This window comes from Carassius auratus, chromosome 22, assembly GCF_003368295.1.
Source record: "Carassius auratus strain Wakin chromosome 22, ASM336829v1, whole genome shotgun sequence".
NCBI classification, from domain to species: Eukaryota; Metazoa; Chordata; class Actinopteri; order Cypriniformes; family Cyprinidae; genus Carassius; species Carassius auratus.
The window spans coordinates 3,487,429-3,508,635 of record NC_039264.1 but is presented as its reverse complement, the minus strand read 5'-3'; the positions used below and the strand labels follow the sequence as shown (position 1 = coordinate 3,508,635).

At 37.5% G+C, this 21,207-nt stretch overlaps 1 protein-coding gene across 3 annotated transcripts in view; it reads left to right on the top strand.

The window, feature by feature from the left end:
• Positions 1-292: 292 nt before the first annotated feature.
• LOC113039407 (unconventional myosin-IXb-like) overlaps positions 293-21,207 on the top strand; it is a 44,679-nt gene continuing 23,764 nt past the window's right edge. For 2 of the 3 annotated variants that reach the window (XM_026197305.1, XM_026197304.1), the window contains exons 1-2: positions 294-470; positions 12,424-13,320. In XM_026197305.1, coding sequence (XP_026053090.1) covers positions 12,484-13,320 — 837 coding nt within the window. In that variant the 5' untranslated portion in view covers positions 294-470; positions 12,424-12,483. Of the gene's footprint in view, positions 471-12,423; positions 13,321-21,207 lie in introns of all 3 variants that reach the window. The other variant, XM_026197303.1, reaches the window with a different exon arrangement.

The following is a 21,207-nucleotide window of genomic DNA, read 5'->3' as shown; positions in this document are numbered from 1 at the left end:
CAGATCTGTTCTCATAAACGAACTGACTTATCTACATCTTGGAGGATCTGGGGACGAGTATACATTTTCAGCAAATTTCCAATTTTGAGTTAACTAGTCCTTTAAGGAACAGGAAGCCTGCAGCTGCAGTTATCTTTCTGTCCGAGGGGCGTCGCTGTTCGGCATGTGTCCGCACGAGACGAGTTTTCCTCACTGTGTGATTAAACAGACCACCAGCACAAAGCCCCCAGATCGCATTCACCATGTCCGTGTGTCCTCTCCGGACTCACATCACTGTGTTATGTTTTTAAAGTGACCTCAGGGGTGGAAATAAACCTGTCTGGATGAGTTTGATGAAGAGTCGATCTATTGGATGAGAGGCGGAGCTGCATACACGTATGCACAAACACACAGAGACAATCGACCAGCTGCCACATTTATTCACTTATTAACATGAGACGCTTTATTCGGCACAACATTCACACACCACGGTAAGTTTGACGGCTGTTTTTAACATCTCGTTGTTTTTATCTTCGCGGCGGCGAACAGTAACTTTCCGGGTGGCTGGAAGTCAAACGGCTTTTGTTTCAACCACCCAAAAAAATTTCTAATCTAAAAAAAAAATTATGTTATCTAGGAAAAATAGCGGTTTAGCTGAAAGCTAACTCAAAGTCGCGTTAACAAAAGATAAAAGAGAATTTCGCGGCGAAAGCTCTGAAAATAAACAGAACTTCCCGGATCGAGCTTTTGTTAGAATCTTAGAATGTATCCGGCTACAATGTAACTTTTCATCTTTCATTTCCCGCCATGTTCTAATTTGTTCATTCTACATCCGCGCTTCTGGTTTCATAGTTGTGTATGATTTAAGATCTGTAGACAATCTGTGCTCGGTAAATTAATTTATCTGATATAAACGCCGTCGGAATCTATGGTTGAAACTCCTACTTGTTGCATTGTGTTGTCATGTGTCATAATACAATGGGATATCATAATGCCGTTTATGATCGCATTGAAGTTTATGGGCACACAAGGCTTTAAGTGTTCACGTATTAGCATCATAAAGTAAAAACACAATGCACTGCCCTGTGACTCTTTGAAAACCCAATGGGATGGTGGTCACCGCTCTCCTGGACTTCAGGATTGGTCGTTTTCTCCAAATCTGACTGACTTCTGTCCTCCTACTGTCTGTGCTCGACAACCATGGGAAAAACCCCATCATCATCAAGAACAGAAACTTGACAGGAAGCGAGAGAAGTAATTTTGACGTGTCATGAGTTCGTGTTGAATGTTTTTCACAGTTAATATTGTTTGTGAATGCGGCAAGAGAAACCCGAATTGAAGCACCTTTTAACATCAACGTGAAACAAACATTTGCTCTTTCAATCCAAGTTCATGGTTTTACGGTGAACAATTCATCAGTGTATGTCACTCCAAAGAAAGATATATTACAATATCTTCATGGTAATTTCTGATCACATTTGGTCATTTCAACAGGATCTCCTAACTACACATGAAGAGAAAAGCATCTCCTGGGAGTTTAATGTTGGCTTTAATCTTTGTGTGACATGACGGTGAACAGTGAAGAGGGGATGGGTTCACATTGAGAAACTCTTCAGTGACTAGAAGACGTGAACAGGAAGTTGATAGTCACTGATGAATGCAGACAGAGTCATAGGAAATTCAGGAGTGTTAGACAGTTGGGTTTCCCTGCCCTATTTACTCTCTCTCACTCGTTGGTTTTTGTGCCGTCTCTTTTTTAAAGCTTTATTGTGAAGTTGAGAGGGAGGCCCACAAAGCTTTTTTTGTTGCACCATATGTGCACTGACATGCGACTGAAAGGGAACCACTGAGAGAGAGACCTGGAAGTAGAGCCGGGTGATACAGCTCTACAGATATCAGTGTTTTACAGCCTTTCATGAGAGATGAGATGCATCTCAAAAGTAATGTTTGCGCTCTGATTTGGCTTAAATGTGTTGTTTTTGGTCCTCAGCCGGAGGAATGATCAATTCAACAATTCAAACATACAGTCTAAAATAAATCTAAAGTCTTTTCTTTTTTTTTTCTTTTTTTACAAAATTAAGAATTCTTTATAAATTTAATTTACAACTAGTATTTTTATTTATTTTATTTTATTCTTGTTGACATATTTTTAATAAAACTTTACAATGTAGCTTTAAAACAATTATATTGTCTTTCAACTTTCAATTACATTTCATAATTTTTTTCTCATAATTTTAAATAGTTAATTGCAAAATAAAGGCATCTTTCATTTTTATTTATCTATTTATTTTATACTAAATAAAAACTATTTTTAATTTATAAGCACTAATATAACAAATGTAGTATTTTTTTTTCAACATCTTATTTTGTTCAGACTTTCATGATGTTGTCTAATAACTCACAATCTTTTCTAAAATGCCTTCAGTAATATTTGAAATATATAAATGTTTATTTTTTTCCACTGTTTTACTCCACGACCAGAAAAATCGGCCTTGCAAAAATAAATCTAAAGGCATGAAAAAAAAAAATAATAATATTTTTATGTATTGCAAATTAATGAACCATTTTTTTTAATCAAACCTATTTGGGGGTGCATTTACTTAAATAACAAAACATTAAATCTAATGCATTTTTTTGTTATTAAGTTTAAAGAGATGATATTAAAACCATTTTTGATTTCTGTAGGGTTGTGAGACTACGTCTACAACATACTTATCAAATGTGCATTAAATAACCACAATATTAATGCTGTTGCTTTTTTATTACAACCAAATGTTGTGAATATTCAGTGGCTCCTTCCTGTCTTATATTTCGGCCTAGTTCTAGATTTTGATCTGCAGTGGGTGAACATGAAGCCATTGGTTTCATATTCGTCCACTAATGAGTATTGACGAGCAGATGGCAAGAATTAGATCCGTTTTCCCCTGCACGAGCTTCACAGAAGCCGCCTTCCTCTCTCGAAACCTTCCAGATTTGCAGATGGCAATGCTTCCCTGATTTCCTGAACCATCTGCCGTGATCCGGTCACTCATCTGTTTCTCTGCGGTGAAGACAGTCCTTTAATCTAGAAGGTGCCCCGGAGTGGCCTGACAGCAGTGCATTATGGGTGTGTGTTTGCGGTGCGGACCCGGTGTGACGCACGCGCGGTGGGAACGGACAGAAACGGTTAAAGTGGAGCGAGACCTTCTTGGACGCGAGTGCGAGCAGTTTCTCCGTTTCTATGCGCGCGCTCTGTCCAAGTTTATAAATAACTGTAATTACAGAGCGCACAAAGAAACGAGTCTGCTCTGAGTCTGACATGCATTCGGTTGCTGTCTTAGTATTAACCCCTTCTAGACTAGACCGTGTTAGTCTGGTTTGGGGGTGTTTGAGTCATGAATAACGGTGCATTTATTATTTAACGTGTGTGCTGGAGATGGATGGGAGTCTACTGGTTGGTAATGGTGTGGTTTTGATGTCAGTCCACCCACTTGCCCATTGATCTCATGCCGGATGTGGCCTGTCTGGACTGGAGTGGAAAGTGGATGGAGCAGATCGAGTGCCAGGGACTCCATAAACCGCCCCCTCCGTCCTCCAGAGCTGAGCTCATGACGAGCCGCGCAGCTGCATGCGCTCCGAGCGCGCTCTGTTGACTTCTGCTTGATTCGCGACGCCGTTTGTTTAGTGAACGCGCAAACATTGCGTCGTCATCCTCTTCATCTGATGGAAACACGCCGCAGGAGGTTTAAAACTTGACAAATGGGCCTTCGATGCACACGACGATCGGCCGTGTTTCACCTAAATAAAAAGGGGATTTTGATTTTATTTTATCGTGACACTATTTTCATGACAGTTATGCGCATTTCTTCCTCACAAAATACAAATTTCTATAGCATATATATGTGTGTGTGTGTGTGTGTGTGTGTGTATATATAGCCTATATGTATATACAGTGCTTTAAGTGGCCCAAAAGAGGTGCCGGTACTCTATTATAGCCCCCCCCTCCCCCCAAAAAAATTCTGTTTTGTTTTTTTTGATGACTCATCGCCTGAGGTAATAACAACTATATTGAAGGCGTTTTATATACAGCAGTCAACAGGCGACCTTAATAATAAATCATTTTATTAGTTTGTGGATTTGCTTGAGCTAGAAAGAACTGCTGAACATAAATAAAATGTGCAAAAGGATTTTGGAAAAATACCCTTAGAAAGAGCTACTGCATTCAAACTTCCAAACTGACTCAAATGATTCGCGAACCCGCTACGAACTCCCTAACTGATTCAAATGATTTGCGAACCCGCTACGAACTCTCGAATTGATTCAAATGATTCGCGATCCCGCTCCGAACTCCCAAACTGACTCAAATGATTCGCGAACCCGCTGCGAACTCCCGAACTGACTCAAATGATTCGCGAACCCGCAACGAACTCCCGAACTGACTCAAATGATTCGCGAACCCACTACGAACTCTCGAATTGAATCAAATGATTCGCGATCCCGCTCCGAACTCCCAAACTGACTCAAATGATTCGCGAACCCGCTGCGAACTCCCGAACTGACTCAAATGATTCGCGAACCCGCAACGAACTCCCGAACTGACTCAAATGATTCGCGAACCCGCTCCGAACTCCCGATATGACTCAAATGATTCGCGAACACGTTTCGAAATCCCGAACTGGTTCAAATGATTCACGCTCCATACTCCGAGTAGGAAGCGTGCATTGTGAAAGGCGCTCTGAAAAGCGACAGTGCAGGCAAATGATTAAAACCTCAGATGTCCAAATGAACGTACCGGTACGCTAAAAGCACGTTCTGGGCGCATGGAGAGGTGGTGGTATGCTCAAGAGCTATATTTGGAAGTTGCGGTACTGAGTGCGTACCGGCCCACTTAAAGCACTGTGTATATGTGTGTATATATATGTATACGTGTGTATATACATGTATGTATGTGTATATTTGGCAACCCAACTGTTTTCATCAGTGATGAACATCAGAAATGTTTCTTGATCTGCAAATCAACATGATTTCTGAAGGATCGCGTGACACTGAAGACTTATGCTGAAAATTCAGCTTTAAATCATGCTAATAAATAATTTTTTTACATATGATGGTACAGAAAACAGCCATTTAAAAAAGCTAAACTATCTTTACTTTTGACCAAGTAAATGCAGCATTGGTGAGCAGAAGATGCTTCTTTTAAAAGCATTTAAAATGTTACCAACCCTAAAAATTGGGACTGCAGTGCATGCAAAATCTGTTTTCGTTTTCCCAGTATAATCAATCATTAATCAGTCAAGAGAAACATCAACCCTCAACAACAGCTGAGAAAGAGGTCTTGTTTTTGGTCTTCTCCTGTAGCGTTCTCATGCCCAACAGCACACATGCAGAAGTAAGTCACGGAGGTGACATTCCTGCTGGATATGCCAGCTAATCCCAGAGCTCGTGTAATGACCAACCGAAACATTCAGTGATCGGAAAGCGTCTGGAGCCGCAATATCGGGAGATTTAGGAGGAGCAGTTAATGTCTTCAAGATGTCTTCAGAGCGGAGCGGATGACATGATGCAGCTCTGGCTTCTGTTTGATCACTTTTAGAAGTAGAACAGCGTTGGCCTGTTTGATTGTGCATTTAGCTGCGAAATGCATGATTGTGCTCATGTTTTTCTGCAGATTTAAGACTCTAATGCACCAAATCCCAATGCTCCTCCATGGTTTTGCATTTAAGACGCACTTTCTGCTTTCTTTAGATCATAATGAGCAATTCCCCTCGGACAGCGGTGACCTTTGGGGTTGAAATGTAAGGTTATCCTGGTCTGACGTCTCTGTGTATCTGGCTGCTGGTCGCTGTATGTTTTTTGTCAGGATTGTATACCAAGATTCTGCCCCGGAGCGTATATGAGGCCTGTGTTTTCTCTGGCACGTCCAGGATAACCGTTTGCATGCAAATGGCACAGAGCGCATCGATAAAATTGAAAACAGGCACTAGATCAGAGCAGCTAACACTAGGACTCAACACAAAGAGTGGTTTTCGTGATTTACAGCTCGGCAGTGAGATCTCTTTTCTTTTTCAGAGCTGTTTGTTGTATAAAGTTAATGTGTGTTGAACAATGGAAGACTGTTTAAGTGTGTGAGGAATTAGTTTAAAAACAAGCAAGCAAACAAAAAATGCTGTTTTATTTGTTTCTGCAATTTGTTCAAAATAAGCATTCATTGTATTTTTTCTATTATTGTGTTTTGCAATCTATAAAGTTATAGTAGTATTTGTTGTGTTGAATCGTTTAGTGACACATTTGTGAATACAAAAATCAATGCATAGTGTTATTAGAAAAAATAATAAAATTAAACCTGTCAAATGATTAATTGCTTCCAAAATAAAAGGATGCATGTATATATGTATATATATATATATATATATATATATATATATATATATATATATATATATATATATATATATATATATATATATAAAAATGTATATCAAATATTTTATATATAATACATGTACATGTAATTATTTTACGTACACTATATTTTTAAACATACACATTATGCAAAAAAATAATTATTATTTTGGATGATTAATTGCGATTAATCGTTTGACCACACTGAATAAAATACAATGCAATAATGACAAAAAATTTAATATTTCTATGTAATTTCACCATGCAAAGGAGGTATTTAAAAAGCTTTATTATTCTTTTAATTTATGGTTGAAATGAGACCTGTACTTTTGTTGTTATTGAGATTCAAATGCACGATTAAAAATGAAATAAAAGGAAAGAAAAGAACGAATTATTATTATAATTTTTTAGGACATCTCAGCATTGGTAATTTTTATTTGAAAAGTAACAAATCTTTAGTCTGTAGTGTGGACTGCGTCTTTGTCTCCACTCTCTGGATCTGTGTTTGTGCTCTAGTTAGTAGGGTTTCTGGGTCTACAGTGGGAGCTTGTTCCAGTGATGAACTGCTGTAGGATGGTAAAACTAAAGCTGGAGCACATGTGCAGCGCTGCAGGAGGTCTGGGCTGTTGAGAAACTACTGCCAATGTTTTATTGAGCTCCACTCAGGCTGGTGTTGAATTCTCACAGGAGACGGAGGGCTTTCTTCACTCACTTCTGATGCTTTACTTTACACAAGCGTGCTTTGTGAAACCGAAGCATTAGCTGAGCTAAAATGGGCTTTAAGATCTTTATTTCTTAAAGGAATAGTTCACCCAAAAAATGACAATTTGCCTCAAAATGTGCTAATTGTCTGGCCATCGGAGATGTACAGTAGTCAACATTTGAAGTGGATCAAAAAAGTTAATCAGAGTTGTTTTTTTGGTTTTATGACAACTTTTTGCAAGGTTAAGATGAGTTTTTCTTCCTCAGATTTGGAGAAATGTAGCATTGCATCACTTGCTCACCAGTGGATGCACTGAAGTGAATGGGTACCATCAGAACGAGAGTCCCAATAGCTGATAAAAACACCACAATAATTCACACCTCTCCAGTCCATCAGTTAACGTTTTGAGAAGAGAAAAGGTGTGTGTTAGTAAGAAACAAATCCATCATCAAGATGTTTTTAACCATTGAACAAGATGTTGTTGCTTCTCGCCAAAATGCCAGTCCATAAAGTCCGGACAATGCATGTAAACAGTTATCACTGCATTGTTCGTGCTACAGATAAAACAGGTGTAAAATCCCACTGACTTGTGTTGAAGAGTCACATCTAGACACCTGTGGGAGGTTTCGTGACTCTTGCATTGAGCGTAGGCCTAAAACTGCAGGAAAAGTCGTCCGTAGGGAATCCCGTGGAGGTTTGTCTGTCCTCTGCCCACACGTCTGCTAAGGGACTTGGTTCCTAAATGGAGGTGATATTAAATCAAAAGCCCTGTTTCTGTCTCAGCCGCACATTCCTCTTCAATGGGCCTTTCATTCATGATGCTCCATAAAGAAGCTGGGACTGATTTCCCTCATGGGTTTTCTTCTTCTTCTTCTTCTTCTTCTTCTCTCCCCCGGGAGTTCGGCCAGCTCACATGTGTCTGTCTGAGGGAAGTGTTGAAGGAGGCCCCGGCACAGAAACATGAGGATCTGGCTCTCCAGGAGACTCCGAAATCACAAAAGAGGCCGAAATCTTTGTTTCGCTGCCAGTCAGTTGAGCTTCCTCTGAGAAAACCGTCGCGAGGGACGATCCTGGTGATCTTTTGACATGAAGTAACTGTTTTGCTCCAGGTTTTTATGGTTGACTGGTGACTTGGACTTGCTTGTTCTAGTCCATGTCAATGAATTTGAGTCATTTAGCTGAAGACATCTTCAAGACGTTGATTTACTAAATTTAGTTCGAATGCATTGCAACAAACTAATTTCACTGTTAAACATGAACTCTTGATTGCTTATGAAAGAACTTTTGCTCTATTTTTACTTGTTTTCCAGTTAAAATGCCAAAAATATATGAAACGAAGTAGATTTTCTTTGGAAGCGGCACTGCATAAGAAATGAAGTCTTGATTTTCATAGTTTGTATCTTGCATTTGTGTATTTTGTGTTCATCAGATTGTTTTGAGCTTGTTTATAAGTGAAAAATCTGATAGTGTAAGAACACAAAATTAGGGAAGTGTATCCCCTCCACGTATTAAAAAAAGAGATTATCTCATAATTCCTTCTTCTTTTTTAGTTTTGCCATTTTTCCTCAGAATTGCAAAATTTTGAGATTTTTCCTTTTTTTATTATATATTTATATATATTTTTATTAATTATATAACAAAGAAAGTATTAACTCCAATTTTAAAAAGGGCTATACAAATAAACTTGAATAAAAGAATTGCAAAAAAAAGTGAGAAAGGGGGGAAAGGTCAGAATTGTGAACTAAAAAGTCCCAACCTTTATATATAATTTTTTATTATTACGTATACGTGGTTGCAACAAGCTTGATTTTTCTTTATTTTTTCTTTCTTGGAAGTCCAAATCTCACAACTCCGCCTGTCTTCTAAGAATTGCAAGATTAAATATCAGTAAAAAAAAAAAAAGTTATATATATTTTTGTATTATTCTGTGGTGGTGATAACCTTTCATACAATGTACACTTAAAGTAAGAAAGCTACATTATCTAAAAACAATTAATATCTATGCAGGTTGCTTCTCAATTAAAAAATATATATAGTTGGATATATACTACAAATAAATTTTATTACTGTGTGGAAAATTTTTGCTATGACGACTGACAAAGGCATATAGGACTTTTCCCTTCGATACACACACATACTGTAGCTATAAAAAGGTAATAAAATAATCAAAATTATTATTTTTTTTTAAAGGATTTTTAAGGATTATTGGCTATTGTGACTGAAAAACAAGACAAATATCCTTATTAATGATTTTTTTTTTGTTTGTTTTTTGGGTTAAATTTCAAGTCGGTAGACAAAAGTATCAGTTTCAGAAAAGTTAATATAAACACATTTGATTCTCTTTAAACATTGTCTGTTTTACCTGATGTTTAGGTGTTCTGTATATATTTCTGATGTTTTAAAGAGTATTGTGGCAGTAGCTTGGCAACATCCTAATGTTAAACTCTATTGGAATCAGATGTGGAGCACTATTTGTGTCAGTGCCTTTGTAGAATGTTCCAAATAAGTTCCATTTCAGTTAGAATGGAACTTATTTGGAACTTATGCAAGATGCAGATTAGTCTCACTGTTTGTTGTTTAGATGGATGTTTGTTCTAATTCTTCACTCTTGAATTGAATTATTTTCTTTCTCCCAGTGGTGTTTCATGTTTTGTATCCCCCAGTCTTGAGCTCTTCACGGAGAAGAGAAGAGAAGAGTTAACCTATTTCAGGCCAGCTCAAAGTGAGCCGTAATGATGATGCCGTTTTTGTGGTCACTTACTTTTATGCATGCCTTGGGGTTTTATTGTTTCTGGTTATGGTCAACAGCCAAGTAAGGAGGATGGCCTACTTTCACCCATCTGAGAAACCAGGCTGGAAAAGTTGAAAAACTTCCACTGTTCATTTTGAACTCTTTTAATCTTACAGTTCTGCATCGTTTAGCAAATTCACCTGGTATTCTTTTTTCTGCTTTCATTTTTTTTATTGCTAGGCCTATTTAACAAAATATTGTTTTTGATCTTTATTTTTTTGTATTTACTTGTATTCGTAATTTACAAAAGAAGTCATACTTGGTAATATTTTTTCTGGCCCTTGGAATGATTTAATTTTGATTCTGCATAAAAACGCCAGTCTCAATGGAATGGCCAGTTATGTTGAACCATCAGAAAATACGTCCATTCATTGACTAGGACTTTCCAGGGTAACTTAATTTCACTCCTTATAAGCTGACAGCTGTTTAAGACACTTGGTTGTCATCTTCACAGGAAATAACTTGCATCCTCAAATGTACAGTCAAAACAAGCGTACAGTGTTCTGCTTCGTTTGTTCTGCTGGGTATAATGACTCTGCCAAACCAGAATTCGGTAATCTGTTAATGGAATAAACAACGTTGGATAAAATTGGATTGGTAGGTCAGACTTTGGTTCTTCAAGAAACCTTTGGGAGCATTTCCAAGCATTGGACATCTGACTTATTTCTCAATGAAGTTCTGGAATTTGATTTGCTTCTCCATTGGAAATTGACTTGAACATCAAAGCGTATATTGTCTTTTAAAAATATGACCAACGTTTTTAATTTGGAGTGTGCATTGAAATTAAAATGTTAAAGTAATTTTGACGTTAGATAATTTTTATGACTGAATTATTTTAATTGTGGAAAAAACGGTCATTGAAGAGATTGTTTGGTACATTAGATTAATATTATAGCGTCTATTATGTAGTACACTTCAAAAGCATTTAGAAATAATAACCAAAGGCCAGTATTATAAGTGGCGTGTGCTAAATGAGATTCACTCTGTTTGCACGTTGAGCAACTTTGTTTGCAGGGGTTAGCTATTTCCTCTTTCTATACTAAGCGTTTTTTCCTTGTTTTTATTTTTAAATCTTGTTTTATACACTTAATCGTCTTGCATTTTCTACTTGAGTAAATGTATTGTCTTTTCTGTTAAATATTATTTAAATTTTTGTCTTGTTTTAAAGTGAAAACTTGTATTGAACGGCCGTAAACCATGTGATGATATTGCTTTCTATTACTTTTATTTTGCTCTGGTGGGATGCAGTTGCCATGCCGATATTGACACCCTATGATGTAGCAGCTGTGGCTTTGTACTGTATATTTATAGAGACGTGCTGTCTATTCACGGCAGATTCACGCCAAGCACACTGACTAACTGTGACCACAGTTTCCGGTGAGATGTAGCTATACAGATGCAATTGCCACTCGTGATCAGGGTTTATTGCAGGGACATGCTTTAGGCAGATTAAATAAAGGAGCTGTTTAGTCTGAGTCAGATGCCACAAATAATAAGGTCAGATCGGGAGCTGTAGGCCTGAGAAATAAAGGGTAGCGGCGATCGGTTCATCCAAAGAGCACTAGTAATGGCCCCTTATCTGTGTTTTTTAATTAAATCCTGAAGTTCTTGTTTACAAATGATTGATCTAATTGAGATAAATGAGACTGACTTGGACTTGTTCCAAAACTAAAAGGGAAAGATTAATAGTAAGAAACAAAGTAGGCCAGAATGGAATGTAGGACTGTAAAACAATCAATAAAATCAATGAAAATGGTTGTTGACATACGCCATTATTGGCTGGTTGGCTCTATGTGCTGTCAAGGACAACCTTAGTCAGTAAATGTCACTTTGCAGTGCTGAAAATCTGGGCTAGGATCAAAATTGCATTCATAAAATGACACTTCTTTGATGATGAGTTATCTATAGAAAGTGGTTTCTTTTAAAGGCGGCAATTAATGTATTGTTTCATGTGTTTATGATAGCTTTTTATATGATTCTGAGGTGTTTTTATGCCAGTCTGTACCTTATTTTACTGTAATATTCCTATTTGTATGTTTTAAATTAAAGTGAGTCTTTGCAAAAAAGTGATTAATTGAAGAAGTAATCGATTAATCACTCATGTTAGTTGCAATCCTAATTCTTTGCTGGTGTATACTTTATTTTACAGTAATATTCCTGTCTGTATGTTTTATAGACTTTAAGCAAACTGGGTATTTTGTAGAACAGTGATTAATCAAATTTATTGATTAATCACTTGTATTATTTGCATGCCTAGTTCTTTTATTTATTCATTTATATAAATGTATTTTTGGCATTTCTGTCTTTATATTATGATAGGTGTATGTCAACATGTGGCCCGCAAGGCTAAATTTGTACCTTAATAGTATTTTCCAAAATAGAGTGATTAATCGTATTAAATAGTATTTTACAAAAGAGCGATTAAGTTAGCAATTAATCACTCAAGTTAGTTGCACACCTATTTCTTTGCTAGTCTATCTTATTTTACCGTATTTTTCCTATCTGTTGGCCCCTATGTTTTATAAACTCATTAAAAAACAGTCTTAATTTTTTGCATCCTCTTTTCCAGGTGCTAGATGGTGTTTGTGAAGGCAGTGCGTAATGCTGAAGGGGCTCGTCCTGAGTCAGAATGAGTGTCAAAGATGGCGATGGGACGACTAGCCAAGATGGAAAGGCCTACGAACTTCAGATCTACCCCCGACTCTCTCTGGAGACGGCGTCATGCTGTACACTCAGAGTCACCAAGGAGGCCACCACAGCTAGCGTCATACGGGATGCGGCAGCGACCCTTGGACTGGACGCCAGCAAGGTCTATGTCCTGGCCGAGGTGAAGGAGTGCGGCGGGGAGGAGTGGGTGCTTGAATCAACCGACCTTCCAGTGCACAGGGTCCTTCTCTGGCCGAGAAAAGCCCAAGATCAGCATTCTCAGAAAGAGGGATTTTACTTCCTCCTCCAGGAGCGCAACAACGATGGCTCCATCTGCTATGTGCACCTGCCTTCCGTGGGGAACGAGCAGGAGTCCAAGCGACTGGTTGCTCGGGGCTTCCTCCCACCCCAGCAGGAGGACTATGAGGACCTCTGCAACCTTCCTGTCCTCAATGAGGATAGCATCTTGGATAACCTCTGCATTCGTTTTCAGAAGAAGAAAATTTATACATACGCTGGAAGCATCCTCATTGCCATCAATCCCTTTAAGTTCTTACCCATTTACAACCCCAAATATGTCAAAATGTACGAGAACCACCAGTTGGGCAAGCTGGAACCTCATATTTTCGCCATTGCCGATGTAACCTACTACGCCATGTTGCGCAAACGTGTCAACCAGTGTATCGTTATCTCAGGAGAAAGCGGATCAGGCAAAACGCAAAGCACTAACTTCCTCATTCACTGCTTGACGGCTCTCAGCCAGAAGGGTTATGCAAGCGGCGTGGAACGAACCATTTTGGGTGCTGGACCTGTGCTGGAGGTAAGATCATCATCACCATCTTGATGCAAACTTGGTTTGGTTACATTCATTTATAAGTAAGTTCGGGAATAGTAGATTCGTTCAGGGACTTGCTGGAAAATGGGAAAGTACCAATATCCTCTTGGAGAATTCTGAGCTTGAGTCTCCAGAGTTTTGAAACCTTCGAGATGTTTTGTTTTAGTGTATTGAAAGGGTGAAGGTAAAGGAAGTTAACGGATGGGTTTGTTGCTCACATGTCTACCCCAAAAAATGGTAATGATTTGTAAGACCCCTACAATTTGATTGTCAGTGTTGGATGTCTGTGCAATATTCTATTGTTATTGGGATTCTTGCATTAGCTTTGTGTATGACTTTGATCCAATGGAGACTTACTTTTGAAGTTTTTGGTTGGAATTGTAGTTTCTGGTAAAGCACTCTGCTTTAAACATTCACAAGAGAGTCTTAGAGTAATTGAATTCAGAATCAGTGGATTTGTTTGAGGACTTACTGGGATATGGGATAGTTGCAGACTGTGTCTCATAATGCCAAATTGCTCTGTTATTTCATGCTGTAAACATTCTAAGCTCAAGACAGTTTCTCGCTCTCTAGAGTTTTAAAACCCTTCACAGGTTTTGTTGTTTACTGCTATTGTTAAGATAAAGGAAGTCCGTTGATAGGTCTGCGGTTTGCAGTTCCCGACCTTAGAACTTGTTAACCCTAAAAACTAGCCACATACTTGTTGACCTTGCATAGCTCATGTAGCAGTTCCGGCTAACCTACATCTGGAGGTTATGCAGTTCTTGTTGTTTTATGTCTCTTGCTTTAAAACTATAGACTGTTCCCATAAACCTTTTCAGGCACATTCATTCACAGTCATTTTGCAAAAACTCAGCAGAAACCCTTCCCCAACTCTGATCTCATGGCGGTTTATGGTAGTGGTAACTCTCGTGCTCGGAAAAACTAACTTTCGAGACTCAAGAGTGCATTTGGAGAACGGTTGTGGTGGAAGTTGGGATATTTTCACAGCTAGAGGGTAAGCATTTAAAGATTCTTTCAAGTCATTATTCTTGAGATTTCACTCTTGTATACAGTACGAGGGCTGTTATTCAATTTATCAGTCAGACAAAACCAACCCACTCGGCTTCTGAGATTGGTATCTCTTCTCAGTACTTCAGAAGTTTCCTGTACACATGATGTCATTAGAAATCCTTTAGTGTCATTTCTTATCTCAGCCCCCTTTATCAGAATAAAGTTCGCTTGTGTAGCAAGTCCTGAAAGAGATGAAAGGTTTTGTGTTGAAGCTTGCCGCTGTGTTTGTGGTTTCTGAAAACTAGAAGTCATTTCTCCGCAGTCAGCACAGTCATTGTCCTTTGGCAGACATGTCTACAGGCTTCAATATCCCCCGCCTCTCTGCACTTGTGGTGTAAAGGCGGCCTGTGAAACTGGTCAATTGAGCACTGTGACCGGAACGAGCCTCAATCCAGACAATTTCAATGATAGGAGTCAGATCTCCCTGAGGTTTCTCTTCCTTTTATGGTCCCATGAAGTTGATTTGTCTCATCCATCTTCCAAGACTTTCAGTTGGTTCTGATTTTTAAGAAAGGACACAGTATTCCTTTTATCATTCTCTAAGTTGTATTAGAGAGAAATGTTTCCATATGTGAGTCAATGCAAAGTTCCTTCTTGTCCAGCTTTCCACGTGTCTAAATAGTGGTTCTTTTGGTTATTGTGACTGCTTGAGTATTTGTCGGATACATCAGCTGATACCCATTTCTAACTTGGTATGCACCGAATGTTCGGCAACCTAAACTATTTGGCTGAAAATGTAGAGAGAAGGATGGCGAAGCATTTTCGTTGACGTGATCAAGACATGCACTCTTTGTAATGCTGCATACATGTTGGCAGTGTGGAAGCATTTCAAAGTGTCAGAGAAAGACACAAAAATCATTACAAGCACTGACAGCAAAAGACTATTTGGTACAGCATTTCATGTTTTCGAAGGGAAGAGGAAGGGTGTCTGCTGCTGGTTACAATATGATGATTGTAATCACAAAATGGCCTTAAACTGCAGAATGTTACGTTTTCTAATACATGCACGAATTGCTTTGTATGTTAATGTATAGTAAAATATAATTGATTGCTTTGATCAAAGTTGAACTTTTTATGCATCATTACTCCAGTCTTCAATGTCACAGGGCCTTTCAGAAATGTTTCTTATATAATGATTTGCTTCTCAAAGTGTCCATTGCATGCCTTATCCAACAAGGGGGTCTCAAAAAACTGTGTTAATCTAACTGAGACTTGTTGTATTACTTTGCATTAGGGGTGTAACGATACGCGTATTCGTATTGAACCGTTCGGTACGACGCTTTCGGTTCGGTACGCGGTACGCATTATGTATACCGAACGGTTCGTTGGAGTAATTAATTATATTTGAAAAAAAAAGAGAGAGAGAGAGAGAAATATAATGATATGCGTTCAACAAGGTAGCCCAATAACCAAAACAACGTAACAGGCAACGCCCCTGACACTCCCGAAGAAGAAAAAAACACCATCTTATATGTTTATGTTTGGCTACTCAGCAGGCGCTCGCTCACTCAGTACGCGCTGAAGACTCGTTGCAAAATAGCCAATGCGTTTAACAGACTAGAAATGAGAAGATCCTCCAATAACCAACAGGTCTGGTGTTTGGGTGCACTTTGGATTCCCTTTAAGCTATAATGGTGATCGTAAGAGAGTGGTGGATAAAATAACAACGGTATGTCGCATCTGCAACATGACAGGGTACACCAGCGGGAATACAACAAAAAAAAAAAAAAAAAACACCAGCGGGAAAAAAAGGAGAAACATGCACGCAGCAAACTATCCCTGCAGCATTTAGACACCGGTATTATAGCTTACAGGGAATCCAACCCAAACACCAGACCTGTTGGTTATTTTAGGATCTTATATTTCTGGTCTGTTAAATGCTTTAGACATTTTGCAACGAGCCTTCAGCGCGTGCTGAGTGAGCGAGCGCCTCAGGGAAACGCTGAGCGCGTCTTTCTCCTCCTTTCCAAAGCGCTCGGGCAGAAGCGCTCATGAGGCGTCTGTCTTTGCTAAGCAACAATGACGTGCTCTCTCCATGAGACGCGGAAATTTCAGCGAAGGATAAATGGATTTGCAGCTCTAAAAATCGCTTGCAGTAACTCTGCTACTAAATTTATTTCAAAATTGCAATCCATATACAACTATGATCAGCTGTTCCTTCATCTTGGCTGAGCTCTCAACGTTGTTACGGGAAAGGATGAAGCTGATTGGTTGGTTCTTGTCACATGACCCGCGGTGCGCTTGCGGCATTCTGAAAAGTTGAGATGTTTTTACATTTTGCTGTATCTAAAACGTATCGAACCGAACCGAACCGAACCGAACCGTGACATCAGTGTATCGTATCGAACCGAACCGTGAATTTTGTGAACCGTTACACCCCTACTTTGCATAGCATTGCGCTTTCGTTGATTTTGACTGCTTCCATTGTTCTCATTTGTAAAAATGGTCACAAAATATTGTTTTTTCTAACTTATTAATTTTAAGGTAGTTAGTGCTTTGTTGGTATAATGTCTGCCAGAAATGTTAAACAATGTTTAGTAATTTTAAATCGTGGTTTTGTAATTGATTTTTTCTTCGAAAGGCAAGACAAAACAGTAAAAAGGAAATTTTAGCTAGGCCATTTAATGAATGCAATGGTGAAAAAAATTGGCAAAATACGTGCAAAATGGAAAAAACATGTTCGTATTCATATTTCTTTTGGCTCAGTGTTTCGTTTTGTTTGGTTTCAGCCAAGAATTTTCATTTCGGTGCATCCTTACTGGAAACATTTCTAAAAGTTTCTGGAATGTTTACAGAATTTTCTTGAAAATTTCTGCCGCTCTTCAGCCCAAGTCCCAGTTTCTTCTACCAAACTTTTAACTTTGAAAAAGTTAACTGGTTTTAATTGTTGCCTGCCGAGGCACCTCACCCAACCACAAATAGTTTTGACTAGGTTTTGCCTTTAAACTCTATTAAAAGGAAATTCATGGACCGTGACTCAATGTAAACTGTAATTTTACAATCGTTTCTTTTTAAAGCGGCATGTTATTGTCTCCGTTTCAACTTGCATGATGTAAACAGAGATGTTTGGCACCTGTTGTCGTTGATCAACACGTCCGACCGGTTATTCTCTTTCGTAATCCCCCTCCTACAACTGCTCTGCTTTGTTTGAGTGCATATTTGGCCTTCACGTCAAAGCATGCATACTAAATACCAGATAAAGCATGTTCAAGGGTGAGTAAACCGCGCTATTTGACCTATTCATGTGGTAAAGTGGCCTACAGGGAAACAGTTTGGAATCCATAAAGCCAAAAGTGAGCTATTTATTCCAGCTCCAAATGGCTTTGATAGATTACGTCATTGAGTATCAGATGACAGGAGAGTTAGGAGACTCTGCACGGAGATCTGCAAACATCTTTGCCTTCTGTTTTCAGATGTTCCTGTGCAACACTGTGGCTTTTGATTGCACGTAATGCTCTTTTTTATGCATACATGCGAGTCCTCTAAAGCAATGCTTCTGCTGCCTGCAGACAGGAACTTCCCTCTGGCTGATCACTTCAACAGGAAGCAGTTTTTTTGCAACAGGAAGTGGTAGCTGCAGAGCTCCCCATTGGCCGGTCTGCTCACTGGGTGTCGAGAGTCAGAGTATTGTTCCATTTCATGGCCATTGTTTATCTCTCGGCTTTGTGTTAGTCTTGTGTGGTGGACTTTGGCTCCTGAGACGGTCTGAGCTATTTCTGGTGGGACGGCTGTAATGAGACACGTGGGATGTCCGCATGTGGAAAAGTCTACAATAAAATGTCCCAAGAGTCCATTCTGTGATTACAGTCGCGTTGAAGAACTAATAACCTCGATAGTCTCCAGTTTCCAGCAAACTCTCTGTTAATTTAAAGAGCTGAGTGTATTCGAATCCTTTAAACTGCAGTCAAACACTGTAACTTGAAGAGTTCAGATCATGTTTGTGTTCATTAGAGCAATTTATTGCTGCACCCTTTTTAGGACAAATTTTCTTAAGCGCTTCATGAGCCTTTTCATTCCCTAAAAGAAAGACATCACTATCGAATCGGTTTTATTTTTTTATTTTTTTCACAAATTCCATGTTACTGTTTTCTAAATTGTTTTTTGCATTTTTTTATTTATTTATTCTGGATTCTGTTTTTCTAGAATCTATTTGAATGGTTAAATCAAAAAACTATTAATCAAAAGGCATGTTTAATTAATTGAAATCATGAAGTGCAAATTATTAAACAGCAATTTATTAAAAGTTTAACAATAATTCGATTTTAAAGGCACTATGAAATGTTTTGTTGATAAAAAAAAAAAAAAACAATTTTCACCAAAATTCCGTTTTCCATTTAATTTTCTGGATTCCATTTTATTGGTTTCTTTATTAATAATAATCAAAAGCATCTAATAAATTGGTTTTATACATATTTTTATATTATTATTATTAGTAGTATTTTTTTGTATTTTTCTGCTAAATATTCCATTAAAAAAGTTTTTAAAATTATTTGTATTAGTAGTAGTACCATTATTGCATGAAGTAATACATTTCTGTCAAAGTTTCTTCAAGTTAAACCCAACATTTATTTTGACGGGTTGCAGTGAAGTCCATTAGGTTTCTGTTTGTAGCATTTTGACAATAGTTTTAATGGTAAAATGCTCTTGAAGTGACTCGCTGAGCAGTTTGAGAGATTTCTAATGTGTCTGCTTCAGTATCTGTGTAATAAACGAAACCGCGCGTCTGCACCATTCATTCGCACTAACCTATATTTGATTAATCTATCCCAAATTTGGCATATTACGTGATATTCTGCATTATACAGTAAATTCCGGGGATTTATTTGGATTCCGCAATTCCGTCCGTGTTGCAGAAAATCTATACATTTCCACACACTTTATATTTCCGATAATGTGCAAACTGTTGTCATGAGCTCATGAATTGTCGCCTCGTTCTGCTTTAAGGATGTTCGTCGACATGCTATTGTGTCGTGATCTCAACTAGCGCTCGCACACGCTGTCACCAGCGAACCCGATATGATAATGCCGAACCAAACCCACCCCGAGTCTTGCTTTTGTCTTGCTGAATGAAGTCGTGCAGCTCACTTGAGATGGCCTGATCGTCTCTGCTCGGAGGCTGTGAAGAAAAGGAGAAGCAGCTATATTTAACAGTCATGTGAGCATCTCACAGAGTTGTTTGTGAGGAACAGTTTCTCCTGGCCTTTTAATAAAACAGCTTTGAGAATAGGGCCTTTGTTGATTCCTGATGCATTGTATGGATGGCTTGGATTTCAGCAGAGGGGTGAAAGTTCGGTTTAGGCACCTGTGTGTGTGTGTGTGTGTGTGTGTGAAGGAATAGTCTTGCATTGTGTGAACGATATATAATGTTCTTTTGTGATCTAAATATTGAATTTTTTCATTATATATATACATTAGTACATGTGTGCATTACTATAATCATTAGAATGTTTTCTACATTAGTGTTATATGCGATGATTTAGCAATAATTTAATAATTATTTTATGTATCTAACTTACAATAAATAAGTAAATTATTTATTGTTAAGTATTGTATTAATATTTATTAATTAATATTTAAATACACATATATAGTTTGTGTATATATGTAATATGATTTATTGCTAATTATCTATATTTATGTAAACCTATGTACATCAGCACTTTTGAATATTATGTATATAATGTATAGTTAAATATAAATTAACACATCGTCTATTTATTTTTATTTAACGACATTTTTATAAATTTTAGTAGAAATTATTGTATAAATTATGCATTATTAAAAATTTTACAAACATAACATTGCATTTATATGTAAAATAATTTTAGAAATAATAAAAAAATGTTTTATTAAATTTAATCCGTGTGTATATGGTATAATTTAATATTTTATGATAATTTAATACTAATTATACTAAATATCTAAATGATAAATTAATCATTTAAAATAAATAATAGTATATTGATCTATATTAAATACTTATGTAAATATAACATAGTTTCTGTAAATATGTATTAAATAATAAAAATATTTTATTTATATGATAATGTAAGTGATCAACTATAAAATATTTAAGATAAAATATATATAAAACCCCCCTGTAATTATATTAATATTTATGTCATTATTTAGTCCTAGTGTTTCTCAGAGCACAAACTGGAGGATTTCTGATGCCATTAATTTGATAAGTGTTAATGTCATGTTATCTAATTGTTATCAGAGCTGCAGTTTCTTTCCGGAAGCAGAACCTCGTGGTTTGTCGTGGAAAGCTGACTTCCAGATAACAGCAAATAATAAGAGCTAGTCCAGACAGGTCTATTATTATTTAGCTCTGCAGAAGAGGCTTCAGCGTTTGCGTCACTCTGACAGAAAGCGTCCTGGAGTTTCCTCATAGCATCGCGAGCGATCAATCGGTCAGCGAGAGTCTGAAGATGGAGACGTGCTGCGCTGTCTGTCTAGTGATCGACGCACGCTTGTGTCAAAGCGTTTCTGAGCGACTAAAGAAACAGATCTTTCACTTCTCGCTTTTTATCTTTCCCATGAATTTTACTGAATGTGTGTTTCCACGAGTTCAGTCCCAGAATCTGTTTTAAAGTCGAGATAAAAAGCTACATTAGAGTGAAATGCTTCATTTTGTTTACCTTTGAAAAAAAAAATCTGTTTATGTAAAGCTTAAGCTTATTGCTTTTAAATGTTACTTCTATTTATTTTTACTTGCTTGCATATTTTCTTTTTTACTTTTTATTTGTTATTTTTTATTTACAAGTTATTTATGTACTTAATTTTTTATTTCTTTTTTTTACTTTAATTGATTCATTA